The sequence below is a fragment of the Amblyraja radiata genome, chromosome 14 (assembly GCF_010909765.2).
Source record: "Amblyraja radiata isolate CabotCenter1 chromosome 14, sAmbRad1.1.pri, whole genome shotgun sequence".
In the NCBI taxonomy this organism is placed as follows: domain Eukaryota; kingdom Metazoa; phylum Chordata; class Chondrichthyes; order Rajiformes; family Rajidae; genus Amblyraja; species Amblyraja radiata.
This window is the reverse complement of record NC_045969.1, coordinates 11,228,165-11,250,184: the sequence shown is the minus strand read 5'-3', so window position 1 is coordinate 11,250,184 and position 22,020 is coordinate 11,228,165. Positions and strand designations below refer to the sequence as shown.

At 45.7% G+C, this 22,020-nt stretch overlaps 1 protein-coding gene across 1 annotated transcript in view; it reads right to left on the bottom strand.

Annotated features, from left to right (window-relative positions):
* Nucleotides 1-4,145: 4,145 nt before the first annotated feature.
* Nucleotides 4,146-22,020, bottom strand: part of bace2 (beta-secretase 2) — a 61,635-nt gene continuing 43,760 nt past the window's right edge. Inside the window, exons 6-9 of the mRNA XM_033032511.1 lie at nucleotides 20,727-20,828; nucleotides 15,225-15,374; nucleotides 13,569-13,737; nucleotides 4,146-7,132 (exon numbers count right to left, since the gene is read on the bottom strand). Of these exons, the coding sequence (XP_032888402.1) occupies nucleotides 6,891-7,132; nucleotides 13,569-13,737; nucleotides 15,225-15,374; nucleotides 20,727-20,828 (663 nt within the window). The 3' untranslated portion in view covers nucleotides 4,146-6,890. The remainder of the gene's footprint in view (nucleotides 7,133-13,568; nucleotides 13,738-15,224; nucleotides 15,375-20,726; nucleotides 20,829-22,020) is intronic.

Genomic DNA, 22,020 nt, shown 5'->3' with positions numbered 1-22,020 from the left:
GCTCAACAGAATATGTAAACATAGTACATAACGAGAGAAAAAAAAAAGAGAAAAATGTTCAGTGTGCATATATACACATACACAGACATACTCAATAAATAAATAAATATAGTGCAGTAATAATAAGTCTGTTGTATTTCATTGCTTATTTGTTGTAGTGTTTAATAGCCTGATGGCTATGGGGAAGAAGCTGTTCGTGAACCGGGACGTTACAGTTTTCAGGCTCATGTACCTTCTTCCCGATGGCAGTGGTGAGATGAGTGTGTGGCCAGGATGGTGTGGGTCTTTGATGATGTTGCCTTCCTTTTTGAGGCAGCGACTTCGATAGACCCATTCGATGGTGAGGAGGTCAGAGCCAGGGATGGACTCGGCAGTGGTCACAACTTTTTGTCGTCTGTTCCGCTCTTGAACGCTCAAGTTGCCAAACCAGGCCACGATGCAACCAGTCAGTATGCTCTCTACTGTGCACCTGTAGAATAGAAACATAGAAAATAGGTACAGGAGTAGGCCATTTGGCCCTTTGAGCCTGCACCGCCATTCAATATGATCATGGCTGATCATCCAACTCAGTACAATTTTAAGAGAACTCTCGTTGACATACCGACTCTCCGTAATCTTCTCAGGAAGTAGAGGCGTTGATGAGCCTTATTTATAATTGCATCAGTGCGCTGGGTCCAGGAAAGATCTTCGGAAATATGCACGCCCAAGAATTTGAAGTTTTTGACCCTCTCCACTATCGCCCCATTGATATAAACAGGAATGTAGGTCCTCATCCTTCCTCTTACAAGTCCACAATCAGTTCCTTGGTTTTACTGATGTTGAGAGCCAGGTTGTTGTGCTGGCACCATTTGGTCAATTGGTCGATCTCACTTCTATACTCTGACTCATCACCATCTGTAATTCGTCCAACAACTGTGGTGTCGTCGGCGAACCTTGGAGTGTGGGAGGAAACCGGAGCACCCGGAGAAAACTCACACGGTCACAGGGAGAATGAACAAACTCTGTACATACAGCACCCGCAGTGAGGATTGAACCCGGGTCCCTGGCGCTGTGAGGCAGCAAATCTACCGCTGCGCCACTTCTCCCTATCCAGACTAACTTCCCTCTCTACTCTCAGTCCAGATGCAGGTCTTGCCAAAAACATTAACCATCCCTCTCCTCCCTCCCCCTCCCACTCACACACACACACACACACACACACGTTGCTTGATGCGCTGAATTCCTCCAGAATGTATTTTCTGCTCCAGATTTCAACATCTGTGGGTCTGTCTCGAGGCTACATTTTTTAATTTACTTACTGAGCTGTTTGGTCGCTGTGATAATACATTTTCCAGTCAATTCTGTAAGTTTAAAGGGAGGCTGGGAATTGGACCCCAGGATGCAGGGAGTTGCAGATGCTGGAATACTGTGGAAAAAAACCACATAAGTGCTGGAGTAAGTCAGTAGGTCAGGCAGCACCTCGACACAGAGGGTGTATGGAACGAGCTGCCAGAGGAGGTTGTTGAGGCAGAAACTATGATAATGTTTAAAAGGCATTTGGATAGGAGAGGTTTAGAGGGATATGGGCCAAACTCAGGCAGGTGGGATTAGTGTAGATGGGGCACCTTGGTTGGCATGGGCAAGTTGGGCTGAAGGACCTGTTTCCACACTGAATTACTCTTATGATCTCTGGAGAATGGAGAGTCTCAGTTCGAAGAAAGGTCTTGACCCATAACATCGCCTATCCATGTTATCTCAACCTAAAATGTCATCTATTCCTTTTCTCCAGCGGTACTGGTGTAAACCAGCATCTGCAGTTCCTTCCTACACGAATTCCTCCAACACTTTGATTTTTTTTAGTAACTGAAACCCTGGTCAGTCTAAAGAGTGTTCGGGCTCCAGATCTCATCACAGACCTGGTTTAGATGTGCATCAAACAGCTTAGTCTGCAGGTGAGTTGATAGCGCAATCAAGGTAGCAATTGACCGAATGTGGCATCAGGGCGGCTTGGACATCAAGGGGGAAATAAACCAATGGTTAGATTCATACCCGACACCAAATGATGGGTATGAGGTTGCTGGAGCAGTGTCCTTGGAGATAGCCCACCCATCTTCAGCTACTTCAAAGCTCTTCCTTTCATCATGAACTCAGAGGTGGGGACATCTGCTGGTGACTGCACAATACTACTTGCATTTCCTCGGTGAGTGATGCATGGACAGGGTGGGCCGAATGGCCTATTTCGGTGTTTATAGTCAGAGCATAGTGTGGGAACAGGCCCATCGATCCAACTTGCCCACACCAACCAACATGTCCCATCCACACTAGCCCCACCTGCCTGCACTTGGCCCATATCCGTCTACTGGAAATATTTGGAGGGATATGGGCAGTGAGGGCAAGTTGGGCATGTTTCCACACTGTATGATTCTATAACATGGAGATTGTGAGACCCTACATCAATGGAAATTGTGAGGCTTTACGAGGAATCAGTAAGCGGCTATTATTGTAGCCTTACAGGAACATTGATGCCACCTGCATGTCGCAAGTAACAAGACCCAATGCAACATTCAGGAATGGGCTGAGTAACATTAAAGTGCTTGACAATGACCATTTTATTAATACATCCGAGTTTAAACGGCCATCCCTGACATTCAGTTCTAATGTCACTGCGTCCTCTACCATCGATAAAAGGGCGGCATGGTGGCGCAATGGGCGACACAGTGGCAGAGTTGCTGCCTTACTGTGTTTGCAGCGTCGGAGACCTGGGTTCGATCCCGACTACGGGTGCTGTCTGTATGAGTTTATCTTCGTTCTCCCCGTGGGTTTTCTCCAAGATCTTCGGTTTCCTCCCACACTCCAAAGACGCACAGGTTTGCAGTTTATCTGGCTTGGCATAAGTGCAAATTGTCCCCAGTGTGTGTGGGATAGTGCGGCAGACCGAGCGCAAGTGTTCGGCGAAAACCAGCGCGGTCACAGCGAGAACGTACAAACTCCGTACAAACAGCACCCGTGGTCTGGATCGAACCCGTTTCTCTGGCGCTGTAAGGCAGCAACTCTACCGCTGCACCACTCTGCTGCCCTAGTGTGTTAGTTATCTAAATTTGGACAATTCAATGTTCATGCTGTTAGGTTGCAAGACACCCATGCGGAATTTGAAGGGCTGTTCCTCCAGTTTGTGTGCAGCCTCACTCTGGCAATGGAGGCTGCTCAAGACAGAAAAGGGTAAGGGGAGTCAAAACAGTTGGCAACCGGGAGATCGATTCAGCATCGACAGACCGAGCGCAGGTGTTTTGCGAAATGGCCCACCTAGTCTATGCTTGGCCTCATAGATGTATCAGAGGCCACTTCAGGAACAGTGGATGCAGTAGATGAGGTTAGAGGCGGTGCACATGAACCTCTGTCTCACCTGGAAGGTCTGCTGGGGTCCATGGACATGAAGGGGGAGAAATAGGGACAGGTGTTACATCTCCTGCAGTTGCTGACCACAACAGATCTACAGACGTGATCTCGCAGGCTTTCCATCCTGCACTGGACCATTTGGAGAATAAGAACATGTACGTGGGCTTGTGGCCAGCTCCTTCCCGACAACTATCCGACTCTTGAAGAATACATGGAACACACTGCCAGGGATGGTAGTGGGGGCAGATATAATAGTGGTATTTAAGACACTTTTAGATAGGCACACGGATATACAGGGTAGAGAGGGATATGGACTATCTACCTCATTGGGAACCCTCGGACTACCTTTGATCGGCCTTTACCTTGCAATAAAAGTTATTCCCTGTGTTATGCACCTGTACTGTGGATGGCACGATTGTAATCATGTGTAGTCTTTCCATTGACTGGTTCGCACGCAACTAAAGCTTTTCATTGTACCTCGTTACACGTGACGATAAACTAAATGACAGTCAGACTCGGAGGAGACAGCTACCTGCCACAGTAAACACCACAAGATCTGATGCTGCAGAGCAACTAGCAAAAGCTAGTAGTAGTTTCAAGCAAAAGCCTAGCTTCAGCACATTCCCACTCATCAGCATTATCAAAACTCCCCATTTATGGCCACAAATTTATATCTTACAACATTGGCATTTCTTACCTGGCAAAAACATTTTGCCTCTTTAATCTTCATAAAAGTATTATAAATGCAAAGTAATTCAAATAAGTTCTAGTACATATCAATCTTCAATTTAATATGAACAAAAAAAAAATCACTGGCAGCCATTTTATTTAAGACTCAATACACTGGGGTTTCGGCCCAGAATGTGCTATTCAGTTAAAGTGACTGGTTTGCATCTTGCATCATCGCAAGACGGCTGTGTCGCAGTAGAGTGAAATCAAAAGTTTTATAATATATACTTTGGCAAACTTTAAGGCTGGACATTTAAGAGACTTCATCTTTAAGAACGAGATTAGCGCAGGGATGCTGTGTAACGCTGAGAAAATACATCCTTCAGATATCAAAAACACTTTAAAGTTTCAAGATTGCACGATTGTTTTTTTTCTCCTTATTTCACAAACACTTGAGGTGGACGTGAAGAAGTTGCTTTTAAGATTGCTATTAAACGTGTCTTTGGCTTGGCTTCCTTCATTTTCATGGAATGAGCTTAACTCTCAGTGTGACTGCTGACCTGCAGTTTCTTTATTGGGGGCCCTATATCAAATAATAAGTTTCCCAAGTCCTGAAACATATTTAAACTTCAAAGCCGATAGAACTGAAGTTGCAATTGAAAACAATGCAGGGATACAAATCTAGAGTGCTGGGCTAAACAGAGAGAGATTTACTGTTTGCTTGTCTCTATACGACAGGCTGATAGGTGATGTTGGCACTGGGTGTTCAGTATGGCACATAGTTTATCTAAATCTTAAAAAAAACCCCACCATAGGCAGATAACTACATCAATAGGATGTGCGTTACTTTCACACCTCAAGACATTGCTGGACTTTATTAAGAACTCGTATCAACCTCGCCAGCAATTTCAAAGTTGGTCACAAACTCTCCTGATGATGGGGTCATTCAAAGGCAAACACATCTGCATCAGAGTCATCCTCATCTCTCATTCAAAGTGACCAGATTTCATTGTCATAGCTCCCAGTAGATAAGAGACACATTTCAGGGGAACACAATGAGGAGCTGTTCCATACACCAGTCTCTGAGAAGTTTCGGACTTTCCTGTGCGTTGCGGACAGGTCACGAGGAAATCCCCCCCCATCTCCCATCCAACTAGACCTCTGTAAATTACACACAAGGCTGCAGAATCCATGGAGTCGTGCAAGCTGAAACCAGCGGTGACGTTGTGAAAGGTACAAGCTTTTCGCTGTCATCTAATCATCTCGGAGCTACAAGGGAGACCCACTTGCTTGCTGCAATTACACAGTGGCATTTTAGCAATCTTAAGGCCTGCAAAGGAAATTTAGAACTGAGACCATGAACCGGACAATTAACAGTGCTGGTCCTGACAACACAAAGGGTGTTCAGGAAAGGAGTGCGGACATGCATGGCTGGAACTGTACTTGGATTTAAAAATAAGTGGTGCAAGTTACAAGGCTGCAATTCCGCTTGCTGGCTCTGGGTGGCAGCAGAACCTCATGGCTGCCTTAAAGTGTCTCACTGTGTGAAGGAGGGCAGGACCAGAACGAGACCATGAACACAAGTTGGGCGCAAGTGAATGGTCCAGTAAGCTGCGGTGACGCAGGTATAAACAACCAGGCAGACCTGGGAACATCGCAGACACCTGCGGCCAGCTGGGTGGAGGTGCCAAGGAAAACAACCGCACACTCCGTTGGTTACTTCAAAGTTCCAAGAGTTTAGCATGAAAATATTGCCATAACCGTGGAAGTTCACTGCAACAAAAAAAAATCACCTTGAGATGACGTTTCGGGTCGAGACTCTTCTTCAGATAGAAACGTCACCCATTCCTTCTCTCTAAAGATGCTGCCTGTCCTGCTGAGCTACTTCAGCTTTTTGTGTCTATCATTGGTTTAAACCAGCATCTGCAGTTCCTTCCTATATAAAAAACACTCAGATATAAATGGAAAGTTAAAAAAAAACACGATTCATTCAATTGAATTGGCTTGTGATCCGAAGGAAGAAAAATTGACTAGAAAAAATTGTCAATTTTTCCTTTAGGTTTTTCAAAATGGCCGTGGACAAGAATCGTAAGATCAGCGGCATTTTATGTAGCTCACTCCTGTGTTGTCCTGAGGCAAGAAACAATGATATTGCACTTAGAAAATCCACCCACAACTTCATAACACGCAACTCCTCACTAAACAAAAAAAAAAATGACCACAGGTGTCAGAGATTATGGGAAGAAGGCAGGAGAATGGGGTTCGGAGGGAGAGATAGATCAGCCACAATTGAATGGCGGAGTAGACTTGATGGGCCATACGACCTAATTCTACTCCTATTCCTTATGACCTTATCCTTCAGAAAGCGAGGGCATGGGATAACACCATTAAGATCTGCACAAAATGCCTGCATCAAGCAAGCTTCTTACTAAGTGGGATCCAGTTTAACTGTCTATCCAAGCGAGGGCATTAGTATCACACCATTTAGATCTGCACAAAATGCCTGCATCAAGCAGGCTTCTTACTAAGACAGGTAGACACAAAATGCTGGAATAACTCAGCGGGACAGGAAGCATCTCTGGAGAGAAGGAATGGGTGATGTTTTGGGTCGAGACTCTTCTTACTAAGACAGTTTGGACAACTTCCAAATGGTAACAGGTGTAGAGATAAGCTCACTCCATTGCAGTCTGCATTGTAGGGTAATACAAGTACATGGTTAAGGTTGGGTTTAGCCACCAATGTTTGTTGGGCACCAGGGGACGCCGGTGCCGTTAGTGCAAATACCGCCGCGTCGGCTCCAAGGTGTTCTTGGCGAAGTGTGCGCGGTCGGGGGGGGGGGAGTGGCGTTACTTCCAGCGATGCCTGATCAGGGACGAGTCGTCGGTGAGGCCATTGCTGTTGCGCTGGCCGCAAGGGACCACCAGCAGGATGATGGAGATGAGGAGGGTAATGCTGCACAGCGCGATGAGGGAGTAGGAGATGATCCAGAGGGCGGGCTGTGTCATTGGCCTTTCCCTGAAGCAGTTGCTCGAGACATCAGTCGCCAAGAACGGACCCGCAATTTCAGAGACCGAGACATCATCGATGACTGTGGGAAGAGAAAAAACAAGTCCAATTCAGTGCTCAGTGACAATCAGTTGCTCAAAGAGTTTGGACATAAGATTCTGGAGTAACTCAGCATGTTTCGTTCAGTTTAGAAATACAGCATGGAAACAGGCCCTTCGGCCCACCGAGTCCGCACTGACCAGTGATCCCCACGCACAGGCACTAATCTACAATTTATAAGGGACAATTTACAATTTTCACAAAAGCCAATTAACCTACAAACCTGTACGCCTTTAGAGTGTGGGAGGAATCCAGAGCACCTGTAGAAAACCTATGTGGTCACAAGGGGCAACGTATAAACTCCATACAGACAGCACCCACAGCTAGGATCGAACCCGGGTCTCTGGTGCTGTGAACCGAGTCAGTATCTCAGCCTAAGGAAGGGACCCGATCCGAAAAGTCACTTCCTCCATAGTTGCTGCCTGACCCGTTGAGTTACTCCAATATTTTGTGTCTAGCTTTAGTATAAAACAGCATGCTGCAGTTCATTTTTGTTGCTTGGAATTTACTAGTTTTCCCAAGGGCAAAATTCATAAGCCATTCCTTCATGATGTAGCATGTTGGCACTTCAAATATTACATGTAACTGGCCAAGAGGGACTGTAGATGCTGGAATCGTGACTGGAACATAACGTGCTAGAAGAGCTCAGCTGGTCAGGCAGCAGCTCTGGAGAACATGGATAGGTGATGTTTCGGGTCAGGACCCTTCTCAAGACTGATTGCAGGAAGGGGGAAAGAAAGCTGGGAATGAGGTGGGGGTGGGACATAGCCTGGGGAATGATAGGTGGATACGGGTGAAAGGGGCTTTGATTAGCAGATGGATGGACAAAGGGTGGAGATGACGAGGAGAGACGAGGTGACATAAGGCTGTCAGATGAGGAGAGTAAGGCTGGAGGGAGGGATGTAGGTGCAAGTGGGACAGAGGGGGAGGAGAAAGTGGGTGGTATAGTGGGTGAAATGGTAATTCACCAGGGTGGGGGAGAAATTTTACTGTTCCTGTTATAACATCCTAATTTTAAGGCACGAACATGCCAATGTAATGCACTGGACCTTTTCAAACCCTAATTCCGAGTTCATAAGTCCACAAGTTTCAGGAGCAGAATTAGGCCATTCGGGCCATCAAGTCTACTCCGCCATTCAATCATGGCTGATCTACCACCCCGTCAACCTAATTCTCCCGCCTTTTCCCCATAACCCCCGACACCTGTACGTTTCAAGAATGTATCCATCTCCGCCTTAAAAATATCCATTGACTTGGCCTCCACAGCCTTCTGCGGCAAATGATTCCACAGATTCGCCACCCTCGACTAACAAAATTCTTCCTTTTCCCCTTTCTAAAGGTACGTCCTTTTATTCTGAAGCTATGGCCTCTAGCCCTAGACTCTCCCACTGGTGTAAACATCCTGTCCACATCCTCAAGAGCATCTGAAGAAGGATCTTGACCCGAAACATCACCCATTCCTTCTCTCCAGAGTTGCTGCCTATCCCGTGATGTTACTCTAGCTTTGGGTCTATCTATAGCACAATTATTCTCAGCCAGAGTTATAGATGACCTGTGGGCAACTCTGTTGTCAGCCCAGTTTTGTCCTGTTTTTTTTTCTTTACTTCCAGTTTTCTCCCCCGCCTACTCTCCAAACTATAATCAGTCTGAAGAATGGACCCAACCCAAAACGTCACCTATCCATTTTCTCCAGAGATGCTGCCTGACCCACTGATTACGTCAGCATTTTGTATCCATCCTGTTTTTAACCATTGTGCAAATTTGTCTTCTGTTGTACATGCCAATTTTGTGATGCAGATATTTTTATTTTAGTTTAGTTTAGATTACAGCTACAGCACGGAAACAGGCTCTTCGGTCCACTGAGTCCGCGCCGACCAGCGATCCTCCCACACGAACAGTATCCTACACATACTGGGGACAATTTACAATTATACCAAGCAAATTAGCCTACAAACCTCTACGTCTTAGGAGTGTGGGGGGCGACCACAGTACATGAAGAAAACCGCCGAAGGCCACGGGGAGAACGTACAAACTCGGTACAGACAGCACCCATCGTCAGGATCGAACCTGGGTCACTGGCGCTGTAAGGCAGCAACTCTTCCTCAGTGAGAGGATATGGGTGGCACAGATATTTCCATTGGAAATGAATGTCTGAAGCAGAGTTCCTGGCGATGTTACAGTGCTCCATGCATGGCACATACAACAGAGGTTGAACAGACATTCATAGTAAGGAACACATCATTGCAGAGTTAGTTGGAAAGAGGTGGGGAACATTTGAAGGGCAAGTCGCTAAGTTGTGATAGAAGACGTGTCTCCTTTCTGTCAAAACCTGAGGGAAAGAAAAATGCAAATGCTAAAAATAAACCAGTGACTTGAAGCAACCCTGTTCCATTTATGAAGCTCAGCTGAGAAGAAATTGATGCAGAGATAATTGACTTCAGCAAGCCCGAGTTAGCGGTTAGCTCATTTAGTCAATATACCTTTTCCCTATGTAAATGCAATCTGCCTCTTCTTGACTTAATCCCTCGCGCTTGTTTTGTGGGCTCTGAGGTGACCAATACAGGAACCACAGACCTTTACATAGATGGGGCAGGAGTTGTTATTCCTAATATCCTCCGTTATGTAATTTACGTTGAAACTCTTTGATGGATGCTGTCCCTTTCACTTCCTTCAGTTCTCAATTGTTTGAACATTCGCTGCGATCGAGGGGATTGATGCGTTTGGTCAAGAGTGTTTTATTGTCATATGTCCCGAACAGAACAATGGAATTCTTACTTGCAACAATATAATAAACAAAAAGTTATGATACGGATATGTATTATGATATAAGATGCACATATTCGTTTAGTTTATCATACTTCCTTCCTACACAAGTCTCGCGACGTTTTGATGCCGACAAAGTTGCAAAAGTTCACACGACGGATGACCAAAATGGAGGAGGAGACGGCTGCAAAGGGCCTTTGTGGCCACCTGCAGCGGGGACTGGAAAACAGTGGCAAACTGGCGCCTATTGCATATGGACTCGTTGGGCTGCTCTGTGCATACTGCACTAACGAGGGCGATTGTGCTTGCGTACGGCGATAGTTCATAAGTGATCGGAGCAGAATTAGGCCATTTTGCCCATCGAGTCTACTCCACCATTCAATCATGATTGATCTATCTCCCCCCCATTCTCCTGCCTTCTCCCCATAACCCCTGACACCCGCACTAATCAGGCATTCTAATGAAGTTCCAAGCAATCCCAGCTAGAGGGACAGGGTTAAACAAACTATATCCTACTCATCTTCCTTATAATACACAAAATTCCCGACAACACCCATACTGATCAACGTCTTGCGGATCTGTCTGCAAAAAATGTATTTCACTGTACCTCCTACATGTGACAATAGAGAAACCGTTAACCATCTGAACCTGGACTGTTCTCACTCCCCGTGACTGTATGACCTAGTGACATCAGGAAGGACTATGCATGAATAATGTGGACCTGGCCACGGGACTGCACGTGATCCAATTGAACCTGTAAACCCAGTGCTAAGAGCCACCTTCAAAACCCGAGAAGGAAACAAATGGCACAAGCTTGGAAAGAGAAACAAGAGTTGATAACCTCTGCGGAATGACAGAGGATCCAGCTGGTGATGCTCCAAGTGTTAGGAAGGGGGCACTTTCGTTTCTTTCAATACACGGTGGCGCAGGGGTAGAGTTGCTGCCTTACAGCGCTTGCAGCGCCGGAGGCCCAGGTTCGATCCCAACTATAGGTGCTTGTCTGTACGGAGTTTGTACGTTCTCTCCATGACCTGTGCGGGTTTCATCCGAGTCTTTCCGTTTTTCCTCCCGCCTTCCAAAGAGGTACAGATTTGCAGGTAAATCGGCTTGGTGAAAGTGTAAATTGTCCCCAGTATGTGTAGGACCGTGTTAATGGGCAGGGATCGCAGGTCGGTGCGGACTCGGTGGGCCGAAGGGCCTGTTTGCGCGCTGTATCTCTAAACTAAACCAAACAAGGATGGTCTTGCAGGCCAGTGGTTGTAACAAGTAGGATCAGACTCCATGACCAGAGCAAGAACAATGACACAGCTGGCGGAGCTGCTGCCTCACAGCGGCAGAGACCCGGGTTCGACACCGACCTCGGGTGCTCTCCGTGTGGAGTTTGCACGTCCTCCCTGTGACCGTATGGATTTCCTCACTTCTCATAGGTCCGAATCATGCATTCCATCAACTCTTGCTTGCTTACGTCCTCCTTTTGGAAGGTCAAAGTTGAACACTTGGTATTAAAGCTGGGAATGTTTCTGTGCAGCTTTCTCCATCAGCTGCCATGTTCCAGGAAAGAAAAGGACGTCCCGTTTTCTCTCCCATGCCAAATTTGGGCGGGTTTGTCAGTTAATTGGCCTCTGTAAATTGCCCCTGATGTGAAGGTAGTGGATGTAAACATAAGCCAACAGAACTATTGTGACTGGGTCAATGTTCAGCATGGACTCAGTGAGCCAAGGGGCCTGTTTCCATGCTGCATCTATCAACTAACACTAAATGATCCTGGTGCATACCAGGCTGGATTCTAACCACTCTGTTGGTGGCGGCTTCTTTCTCTGCCAAGGGCACAAAGTCTGGTATTCTCTCCTCATCTTATTTGAAGAAGAATGGTCTCAACCCAAAACACCAGCTGTTCCTTCTCCAGAGATGCTGCCTGAACCGCTGAGTTACTGCGGCATTTTGTGTTTATCTTCAGTGTAAACCAGCATCTGCAGTTCCTTCCTACATCATCCTGTAGGGGCGGCACGGTGGTGCAGCGGTAGAGTTGCTGCCTTGCAGCACCGGAGACCCGGGTTTGATCCCGACTATGGGTGCACGTTCTCCCCGTGACCGCGCGGGTTTTGTCCAAGATCATCGGTTTCCTCCCACACTCCAGAGACATACAAGTATGTAGGTAGATTGGCCTGGTATGTGTAAATTGTCCCTAGTGTGTGTAGGATAGTGTTAACGTGCGGGGATCGCTGGTCGGTGCGGACAGGGGGGGGCAAAAGGCATGTTTCTGCTCTATATTTCTAAACTCTTCTGCACACTCCCCAAAGTGTCCATATCCTTCCTGTATTGGGGCGACCAGAACTGCAAACAACACTCCAAATGCAACCTAACCAAAGTCCTTTAAAACTGCATCATGGCTTCCTGACTCTTGTACTCAATGCCCTGTCTAAAGAAGGCGAGCATACCATATGCCATCTTTACCACTCTATCTGCTTGTGTCTCTCAGCATAAACCTTGGGAAGAAGATAACAATAGCGAGCATGATCGGCGTAAGTAAATCTTTTATAATTTGTAATCCACGTTGCTCAAAAATCACCAACACATTTCACAAAGATATTTGGTCACTAAAAATAGTGTAAAAATAGTGTGATTTTTCCAACAGCAGTCTTTTGAGAACTGGGCTCAGATATACCATACAATATTAATTGCCCCCTTGTTCTAACATCCTTTATGCATTGCTTATAGCTACAGCTTCACAGAGAGGGCCCATTTATGTGGTGCAACAGAAGGACTTTGTCATAACGGAGCAGGTTTGGAAATGTTAAGCCAATTCTACAAGGAACGGCTTGCTTTGCAAAAACAAAAACAAGCCTTGTATTCTTTTAGCAACCACTGGGGTCAAGGCCTATTCAGCCTCTGCTTTTCAGGATTGCAAACGACTGCTGTTTAAACGCCACTGTGGCCACTGTGACACGTTGCAACAGGGCAAAGTGTTCGGTGAACCCAAGTCTAGAAGCCTGACCATGGGCAAGGACCTACAAAGACAAGGATGTAATGTTGAGGCTCTATAAGGTGCTGGTAAGATCGCATTAGGAATATAGTGAGCAATTTTGGGCGCCATATCTGAGGAAGGATGCGCTGGCTCTGGAGAGGGCCCAGAGGAGGTTTACAAGAATGATCCCAGGAATGAGTGGGTTAACCTACGATGAGCATTTGTCAGCACTGGGCCTGTACTCGCTGGAGTTTAGAAAAAGAGGAAAATTGAAACGGTACAGAATAGTGAAAGGCTTGGCTAGAGTGGACGTGGAGAGGATGTTTCCACCAGTGGAAACTAGTGGAATGGCCTACTCCTGCACCTACTATCTATAGTGGGAGAGTCTCGGACGAGAGGTCATAACCTCAGAATTAAAGGACGTTCTATTCAAAAGGAGATGAGGAGAAATATTTTTAGTCAGAGGGTGGAGAATCTATGGAATTCTTGGCCACAGAAGGCTGCGGATGCCAAGTCAGTGGATATTTTTAATGAGGAGATAGATTCTTGATTAGTAACAGGTATCAGAGGTTATGGGGAGAAGGTAGGAGAATGGGGGTTAGGAGGGAGAGATAGTTCAGCCATGTTTGAATGGCAGAGTAGATTTGATGGGCCGAATGGCCTAATTCTACTCCTATTCCTTACGACCTACCCGCACACGAGCTGGCTGCAAACCCAACGCGTTTCTGTGCTCGGTCAAAGACGACGTAGAAACCTTCCATCACAGTGGCCCCCAAAACCAAGCCGTTAGACGACGGGGAGATTCCAAACCGGTAGCACTCCTTCAGTGTTCCAATATCTGCCATCGGCTGGATGTACAACTGCGGGATAGATAACAAACGCAGAACAGATGTAGGTTTAGCTTCAGGTTTCACCATGTTATAGGAAAGATGTTGTCAAGCTGGAAAGGGTACAGAGAAGATTTACGATACGATACGCTAAAACTTTATTTATCCCAGGAGGGAAATTGATCTGCCAACAGTCATAAAAACACAAAATACATGAAACATGAGATTAAAGTGACGAGTGGATAGAATTTACAAGGATGTTGCCAGGACTAGAGGATCTGAGGCCTAGGGAGAGGTTGAGTAGACTGGGACTTGATTCCCAGGAGTGCAGGAGGATGAGGGGTGATTTTTTAGAGGTGTATAAAACCATGAGGGGAATAGATCGGGTAGATACACAGAGTCTCTTGCCCAGAGTAGGGGAATCGAGGAGCAGAGGACATAGGTTTAAGGTGAAGGGGAAAAGATTTAGTAGGAATCGGAGGTGTAACTTTTTCACTCAAAGGGTGGTGGGTGTATGGAACGAGCTGCCAGAGGAGGTAGTTGAGGCAGGGACCATCGCAACATTTAAGAAGCAGTTAGATAGGTCTATGGATAGGACAGGTTTGGAGGGATATGGACCAAACACAGGCAGGTGGGACTAGTGTAGCTGGGATATGTTGGCCGTTGTGGGTAAGTTGGGCTGAAGGGCCCATTTCCACGCTGTATCACTGTATGTTTATTATTGTCATGTGTACCAAGGTGTAATGAAGGACATTGTTTTGCATGTTGTCCAAACAGATCAGATAATACTATAGATGAATGCATGAAACCAAACTCAAGTACAATAGGTCATAAGTGATAGGGGCAGAATTAAGCCTTTTGGCCCATACAGTCTACTCCGCCATTCAATCATGGCTAATTATCTTGCCCTCCTAACCCCATTTTCCTGCCTTCTCCCCATAATCCCTGACACTCGTACTAATCAAACGTGAAGATATAAAGTGCAGAATGTAATTCTCAGAACTGTAGCACATCAGTTCCATCGATAAACTCTTTTTAGTTTACGTTTTAGAGATACAGAACGGAAACAGGCCCTTCGGCCCACCGAGTCCGCGCAGCCCAGCAATCCCCGCACACTAACTATTACCGTACACACATACTTGGGACATTTTTTACATTTCTACCAAGCCAATTAATCTGGAAACTTGCACGTTTTTGGAGTGTGGAAGGAAACCGAAGATTTCGGAGGAGACCCACGCAGGTCACGGGGAGAACGAACAAACTCCGTACCGACAGAACCCAGAGTCGGGATTGAACCCGTGTCTCTGGCGCTGTAAGGCGGCAACTCTACCACTGCGCCACCGTGCCAACCAGAGTGGATGAAAGAGGTTTAGAGGGATTTGGGCCAATCGTGGGCAGGTGGGATTAGTATAGATGGGGCATGTTGGTCGGCATGGGCAAGTTGGGCCAAAGGGCCTGTTTCCGTGCTGTGTGACTATGAATGCATGCAGAGGATGGCTTTAATTCAGGTCCGATCTTACCTGTGGCAAGATGGTGATGCGGAAAGACTTGGTGGAATTCTCTCCTCGAAGGTAGATGGAGATTTTGGGGAAGAAAGACCAAGGTTTGGAATCTTGTGGCCAGCAGGCCAGCTGACTTCCTGACCAAAACCCATCGGCAAATGACTCGACCTGTCAATAGAAACAAATTGTATCAATTAGTTGTGAGAGCAAATAAAAAACACAAAGTTAATCTATGGCTGCGATGATCAAACAAGCTGCAAAAGGCTTCTGCCCAAGGCCCCAAGTGTTGTCTTCGCTTGATGAGTGATCACTAGTTATAGGAGTTGGTTTGGACCATTCGGCCCATCGAGTCAATCATGGCTGATCTCTGCTCCTAATCCCATTTTCCTGCCTTCTCCCCACAACCCTCGACACCCGTTCCAATCAAGAATTTGTCTATCTCCGCTTTAAAAATATCCACTGAATTGGCCTCCACAGCCCTTTGTGGCAATTATTTCCACAGATTAACTACCCTGTGACTAAAGAAGTTCCTCCTCACCTCCTTTCTAAAAGAGCACCCTTTAATTCTGACGCTATGGCTTTGGGTCCTAGACTCTCCCACCAGTGGAAACATCCTTTCCACATCCACAGACACAAAAATGCTGGAGAAACTCAGCGGGTGCAGCAGCATCTATGGAGCGAAGGAGATAGGCAACGTTTCGGGGCCGAAACCCTCCAGCATGTTTGTGTCTGTGGATGTGGAAAGGATGTTTCCACTGGTGGGAGAGTCTAGGACCCAAAGCCATAGCGTCAGAATTAAAGGGTGCTCTTTTAGAAAGGATTTTCCAGCATCTGCAGTTCCTTCTTAAACACTTTCCACATCCCAGGCAGTCCCTCCTCTCTTGGCCGTGAATGTAATTTGAGTAAAAGCCATGAGAATGCAAGAGGAATGGTAATTGAATGGAGTCATTACTCTAAACCTCTTTCACTTCAGCCACATATTGCAATTCGCCATTCTGAAGGTCAATATTTGGATAGGTTAGCGAGTATTCTACAACACACCATGGATCAATGTCTGAAGGAACCCTTTCGTCTTATCTGCAGCTCCTCGGAATTGCAGAGCGTTTCATAACTAAACAACTTCCCAATTCTTAATGAGTTGGTCTCCATTTATTGATTTTTTGGAGTCATGTGGTGCAACGGTATGGTAAAGACTAAAAGTTTTGGGTATGGGTGAAAGATGGTTTAGAATATAAAAAATCATCTCCTTGTGGCAATTGGACAATATACCTCCTGCTTTTTTTTTTTTTCCTTCTTCACTTATTTCTTTTCCTCACTACTTTTTTCTGCTTCTTATACTCACGCACACTAGTCTATCTTTCCTTCTTTATCACTTCTTTTTCTTTTTCTCCTCTTTCTTTTCTCTTTATTAAAAAAAAAGGAAGCTGTACAGAGAATGTAATATGTTAACATAATTTTGGGAACCTGTAAAAAGGTATTGTATTGTACTTACTTCTAATAAAGAAAATGAATGAAAAAAACCCAACTTGTCCTTCGACTCCTCACACTTCCTCCAAATCAAAGGCGTAGCCATGGGCACTCGCAGGGGCCCCAGCTACTGTATGGCTGCCTCTTTGTAGGGTACGTTGAATAGTCCCTGTTCCAGGCTTACACTGGAACAATCCCCGAACCTTATCTCCGCTACATTGACGACTGCATCGGGGCTACCTCCTGCACAAGTTTGTTCTGTACCTTTTCATACCTGCAGTATCCCTCTCCTCTGACTCTCAGTCTGAAGAAGTGTCTCGACCCGAAACGTCACCTATTCCTTTTCTTCACAGATGCTGCCTGTGCCGCTGAGTTACTCCAGCTTTTTGTGTCGATCTTTATAACCTATAATCTGGAGTCACCACTGACTTCCTTAAATTATAATATCCATAACATTACAGCTTTAGAGATGAAATAGGCAAACAAAATGGAGGCTAAAGGTACACAAAAATGCTGGAGAAACTCAGCGGGTGCAGCAGCATCTATGGAGCGAAGGAAATAGGCAACGTTTCGGGTCGAAACCCTTCTTCAGACCTGGAGGCTAAAGGTAACTGCGAGGCAGGGGGCCTTCAAGGGAGGAGTGGTGGATCAGTGGAGGGATTGCAGAGAAAATTGGAGCAGATACGCCTCAATGACCAGACTTACCGTGGCGAGAGGGATTCAGGGGATGTGATGTAAAGAACTGCAGATGCTGGTTTTAATCGAAGATGGACACAAAATGCTGGAGTAAGTCAGCAAGAGTGAAGAAGGGTCTCGACCCGAAACATCACCCATTCCTTCTCTCCAGAGAATCTGCCTGTCCCGCTGAGTTACACCAACTTTTTGTGTCTATCTTCGGTTTATATCAGCATCTGCAGTTCCTTCCTGCACAGTCCTCTCACTACTTTCTTTAAAAGGCCTTTATTAAACCAAGGTGCAAAGTCATTCCCTGACTGCAAATTACAGCTCTAGGAAACATTTAGAAATGATGTTTAAGCTATTTACAGGCATCTTGGCAGGAACAAGCGAATGGATATGGTACTTTATGCTAATAGAAAAAGGGTGAAAGGTCACATTTGCATAATATGCTAATTATATACATTACACTTGACCCAACAGCTCAGCCAGAGGAGCCATTATGTTAATCGGGCAAACATTAAGTATGCAGGTGGCTTTCAGAAATGTAGTGCTTTACGAATGGTTGGTTGCAAAAAGCACGATTCATAATGTTATTGAAAGGATTAAATGAAATCTATGCAGACACAAAATGCTGAAGTAACTAAGTGGGACAGGCAGCATCACTGCATGGAAGGAATGGGTGACGTTTTGGGTCGAGACACTTCTTCAGACTGAGAGTCAGGGGAGAGGGAAACTAGAGGTATGAAAAGGCATAGAAGAAATTTGTGCAGGAGGTAGCCCCGATGCAGTCGTTAATGTAGCGATGTTAGGAGATAGGGCCGGTGTACGCCTGGTAGAGGGATTGTTGTCCAGAAGGGTCTCGACCCGAAGCGTCACCCATTCCTTCTTTCCAGAGATGCCGCCTGCCCCGCTGAGTTACACCAGCATTTTGTGGCTGGCTTCACATTCAACCAGTGTCTGTTTTGATGAAGACATGCATTCTTTGATTTAGCAGAATAGCACAAATTATTTAGACACAAGGTTAGGGTTCGTGCAATGATAAGATTTTCAGTTGTCAACCCATATAGCCGACGAACTCTATACATCGCACGCGGTGATGGGTCAACAGGGGTCCTTCAAGAAACAGTAACGCAATCCCATGCAGACAGAGGCTTTTAACTGGGTGTCATGTGCGGCTTGGATATTGTGGACTAGAGGGCCTGTTCCTGTCCTGTGCTGTGCAGTCACGGTGCCCTCCATAATGTTTGGGACAAGGAACTATCATTTATTTATTTGCCTCGGTATTCCACAATTTGAGATTTGTAATAGAAAAAAAAATCACGTCGTGAAAATGCACATTGCTAGATTTTAATAAAGGCCATTTTTATATATTTTGGTTTCACCATGTAGAAATTACAGAAGTGTTTATACATAGTCCCCCCCCCCCCCATTTCAGGGCAACATAATGTTTGGGACACAGCAATGTCATGTGAATGAAAGTAGTCATGTTTAGCATTTTGTTGCATATCCTTTGCATGCAATGACTGCTTGAAGTCTGCGATTCATGGACATCACCAGTTGCTGGGTGTCTTCTCTGGTGATGCTCTGCCAGACCCTGTATTACAGTCATCTTTAGCTTATGCTTGTTTTGGGGGTAATCCCCTTCAGTTTTCTCTTCAGCATTTAAAAGGCATGCTCAATTGGGTTCAGATCGGGGGATTGACTTGGCCACTCAAGAATTGGCCATTTTTTAGTTTTGAAAAACTGTTGCTTTAGCAGTATGTTTGGGATCATTATCGCTATAGAATGAACCGCTGGCCAATGAGTTTTGAGGCATTTGTTTGAACTTGAGCAGATAGGAACCATGCTCAAACAATGCCCAATTAACAGAATGACTGCACGTGTCTGCGACTGGCTTCTCTTCTGTGGGAAGGAACTGCAGATGCTGGTCTACACCGAAGATAGATACTAAGTGCTAGAGTGACTCAGTGGGACAGGCAGCATCTCCGGAAAGAAGGAATCGGTAACGTTTCGAGTCGAGACCCTTCTTCAGACGGAGAGTCATGGGGGAGGGAGTCGAGAGAGATGTAGAAGGGGAAGGCGTGAACAGGACAGATCAAAGCAGAAAGTGATCAGGAAATGTAGAATGGTTAATTGAAGGTGACACCGCAGCATACAATCAGTAATATTCAATCAGGAGGACGAGAAGTGGCTTCTCTTTGATGGGCTGGGCAAAATAATATACGTGAGAGTGCAATCAGTCCTCCCCCCACTGCTGCCCCCCCCCCCCCCCCCCCCCCCCCTCAATGCCACACCCTGATGTTGTGCTTAATAATATTCATACTTCAAGACTGGACCTTTTTCCCCAATGAAAGGAGCAGCTGTCCCTCAATTTCTTACTAACATGGCCTCAATTACCGACATGGGCCAGTATGGTGGCGCAGCGGAGGAGTTGCTGCCTTACAGTGCCATATGAGGACTGGACATTGTGTCTTCCCTCATAATGGGAACCATTGTGGGGGGATGTTTTTATGTTTAAATGTCTTTATTACTGTTATGTCTGTATTCTTTCTTTATGTGCTGCATTGGCAAGAAGCATTTCACTACACCTAGGTGTATGTGACCAATAAAATAACCTTTAACCTTTGAACCTTTGATAGATCCGGATTCCAACCTGACTTCTGGTGCTGTCTGTACGGAGTTTGCACATTCTCCACATGACCGTGTGAGGTGTCTCTGAGTGCTCCAGTTTCCTCCCACACTCCAAAGACGTACAGGTTTGTAGGCTAATTGGCTTTGTATAATTGTAAATTGTTCCTACTGTGTGTAGGATAGTGTCAGTGTGCGGGAATCGCTGCAAGGCCGAAGGGCCTGTTTACACACAATCCCAAATTAAAAATCTAAAGTCGTGTTGCAGCTTCATCGCACGATGGTTATGCCACATATGGGGTATTATATTGTCATGGACGGTTGTGGAGGCCAAGACATTGGGTAGTTTTAAAGCAGAGATCGATAGTTTCTTGCTTAGTAAGGGCATCAAAGTACACAGGGAGCAGACCGGAGAATGGCGGCACGAGTACTAATCAATCTCCACCATATAAATATCTATTGACATGGCCTCCGCAGCCTCTATGGCAATGAATTCCACAGATTCACCACCCTCTGACTAAAGAAATTCTTCCTCATCTTTCTAAAGGTATAATTCCTTTTATTCTGGGGCTATGACCTCTGGTCGTAGGCTCTCCCACCAGTGGAAACACTATCTCCACATCCACTCTATCCAGGCCTTTCACTGTTTGCTAAGTTTCAATGAGGTTCCCCCCTCCTCCTTCTAAACTCCAGCGAGTACAGGCCCAGTGCCTGGCCAAGGGACTAGAACATGACTGAGTCTCTTACCTGTGAGCTGTCTTTAATGGCCATCACAACTGCAAGAAAGACATTCACTGGGAGACGCAGGAGGGTGGTGCCACTGTCCACAATGGCCTTGTCTGTGTTATACTGAGGAGAGAAAGAAAACAACCTAATGTTAATTCACACTCTAAAGAGATGGCAGGTTCCACTGAATGCTATACTGGACTATAAGCTGGACTAAACATGAGAGGTAAAGAGATCCAAAGATGTGCGGGTCTCCAGGTTATTTGGTTTCTAGTGTGTAGGGCGTGCATGCGAAAGTGGGGTGACATAGAACTAGTGTATACTGGTGATCGATGGTTGGACTCGGTGGGCTGCAGGGCCCGGTTCCATGCTGTATCTCGAAACTAAACGAGATAGTCTGACTCCAAGAGAGTCAAAAGTAAAGAGTGTGTAAGAAGGAACTGCAGATGCTGGTTTGAACCGAAGATAGACAGAAAAAGCTGGAGTAACTCAGCGGGACAGGCAGCATCTCTGGAGAGAAGGAGCGGGTGACATTTTGGGTCTCGACAAGTAGGAAATGACAATTCCTACTTGCAGCAGCACTGTACATAATACAGGTTACATAATAAACAAGCAAAAGTAGTTCAATAAGAAACCTCAATATTGCGCAAGGCTAAACAAAAGCCCAAAGTCCCCAGTGCAACCAAGATAAGTTTGTAGTTTGAAGTTTAGTTAAGAGTTAGTACTGTTCAATCGCTTGGTGGTTGTATTTGTGGCCAATACAAATCCAAGTCTGGCAATACACATATCCTTTGCTTTTTATTCTTGCAAGAATTGCCAACACATATCTAAATCTAAGTCTACTTCTTGTTGCGTATGGCGTGATCTGTTTGATCTTCTGTTTATGCACGCCAGGTAGATTGCACTTCGTCGAAACATGGTGGACTACGTTGAAGGTTGCAATCTCCCACCCCTAAATCCAAGTGAAAGAACTGGACTGATCCGACAACGTAAATATTTACAATGTTCTTCCCACCAAATATACCTACCTTCTGGTGGACCACTTTGAAAAATGTACACAAATAGGAACTGAACGGCAAGGTATGTATCAGTGGTTAGCCTGGGCTCTATAGTAACACACACAGTTTATTTTGCATCAGTACATTATAGATTTATATCTCCATGTTGGAAGTTCATTTTGGCCTGATAGTGTCTTCAGGTCAGGAGGCATTTTGCGGTCAACCAAATTAATGGAGTTACATAGAAACATAGAAAATAGGTGCAGGAGGAGGCCATTCAGCCCTTCAAGCCAGCACCGCCATTCATTGTGATCATG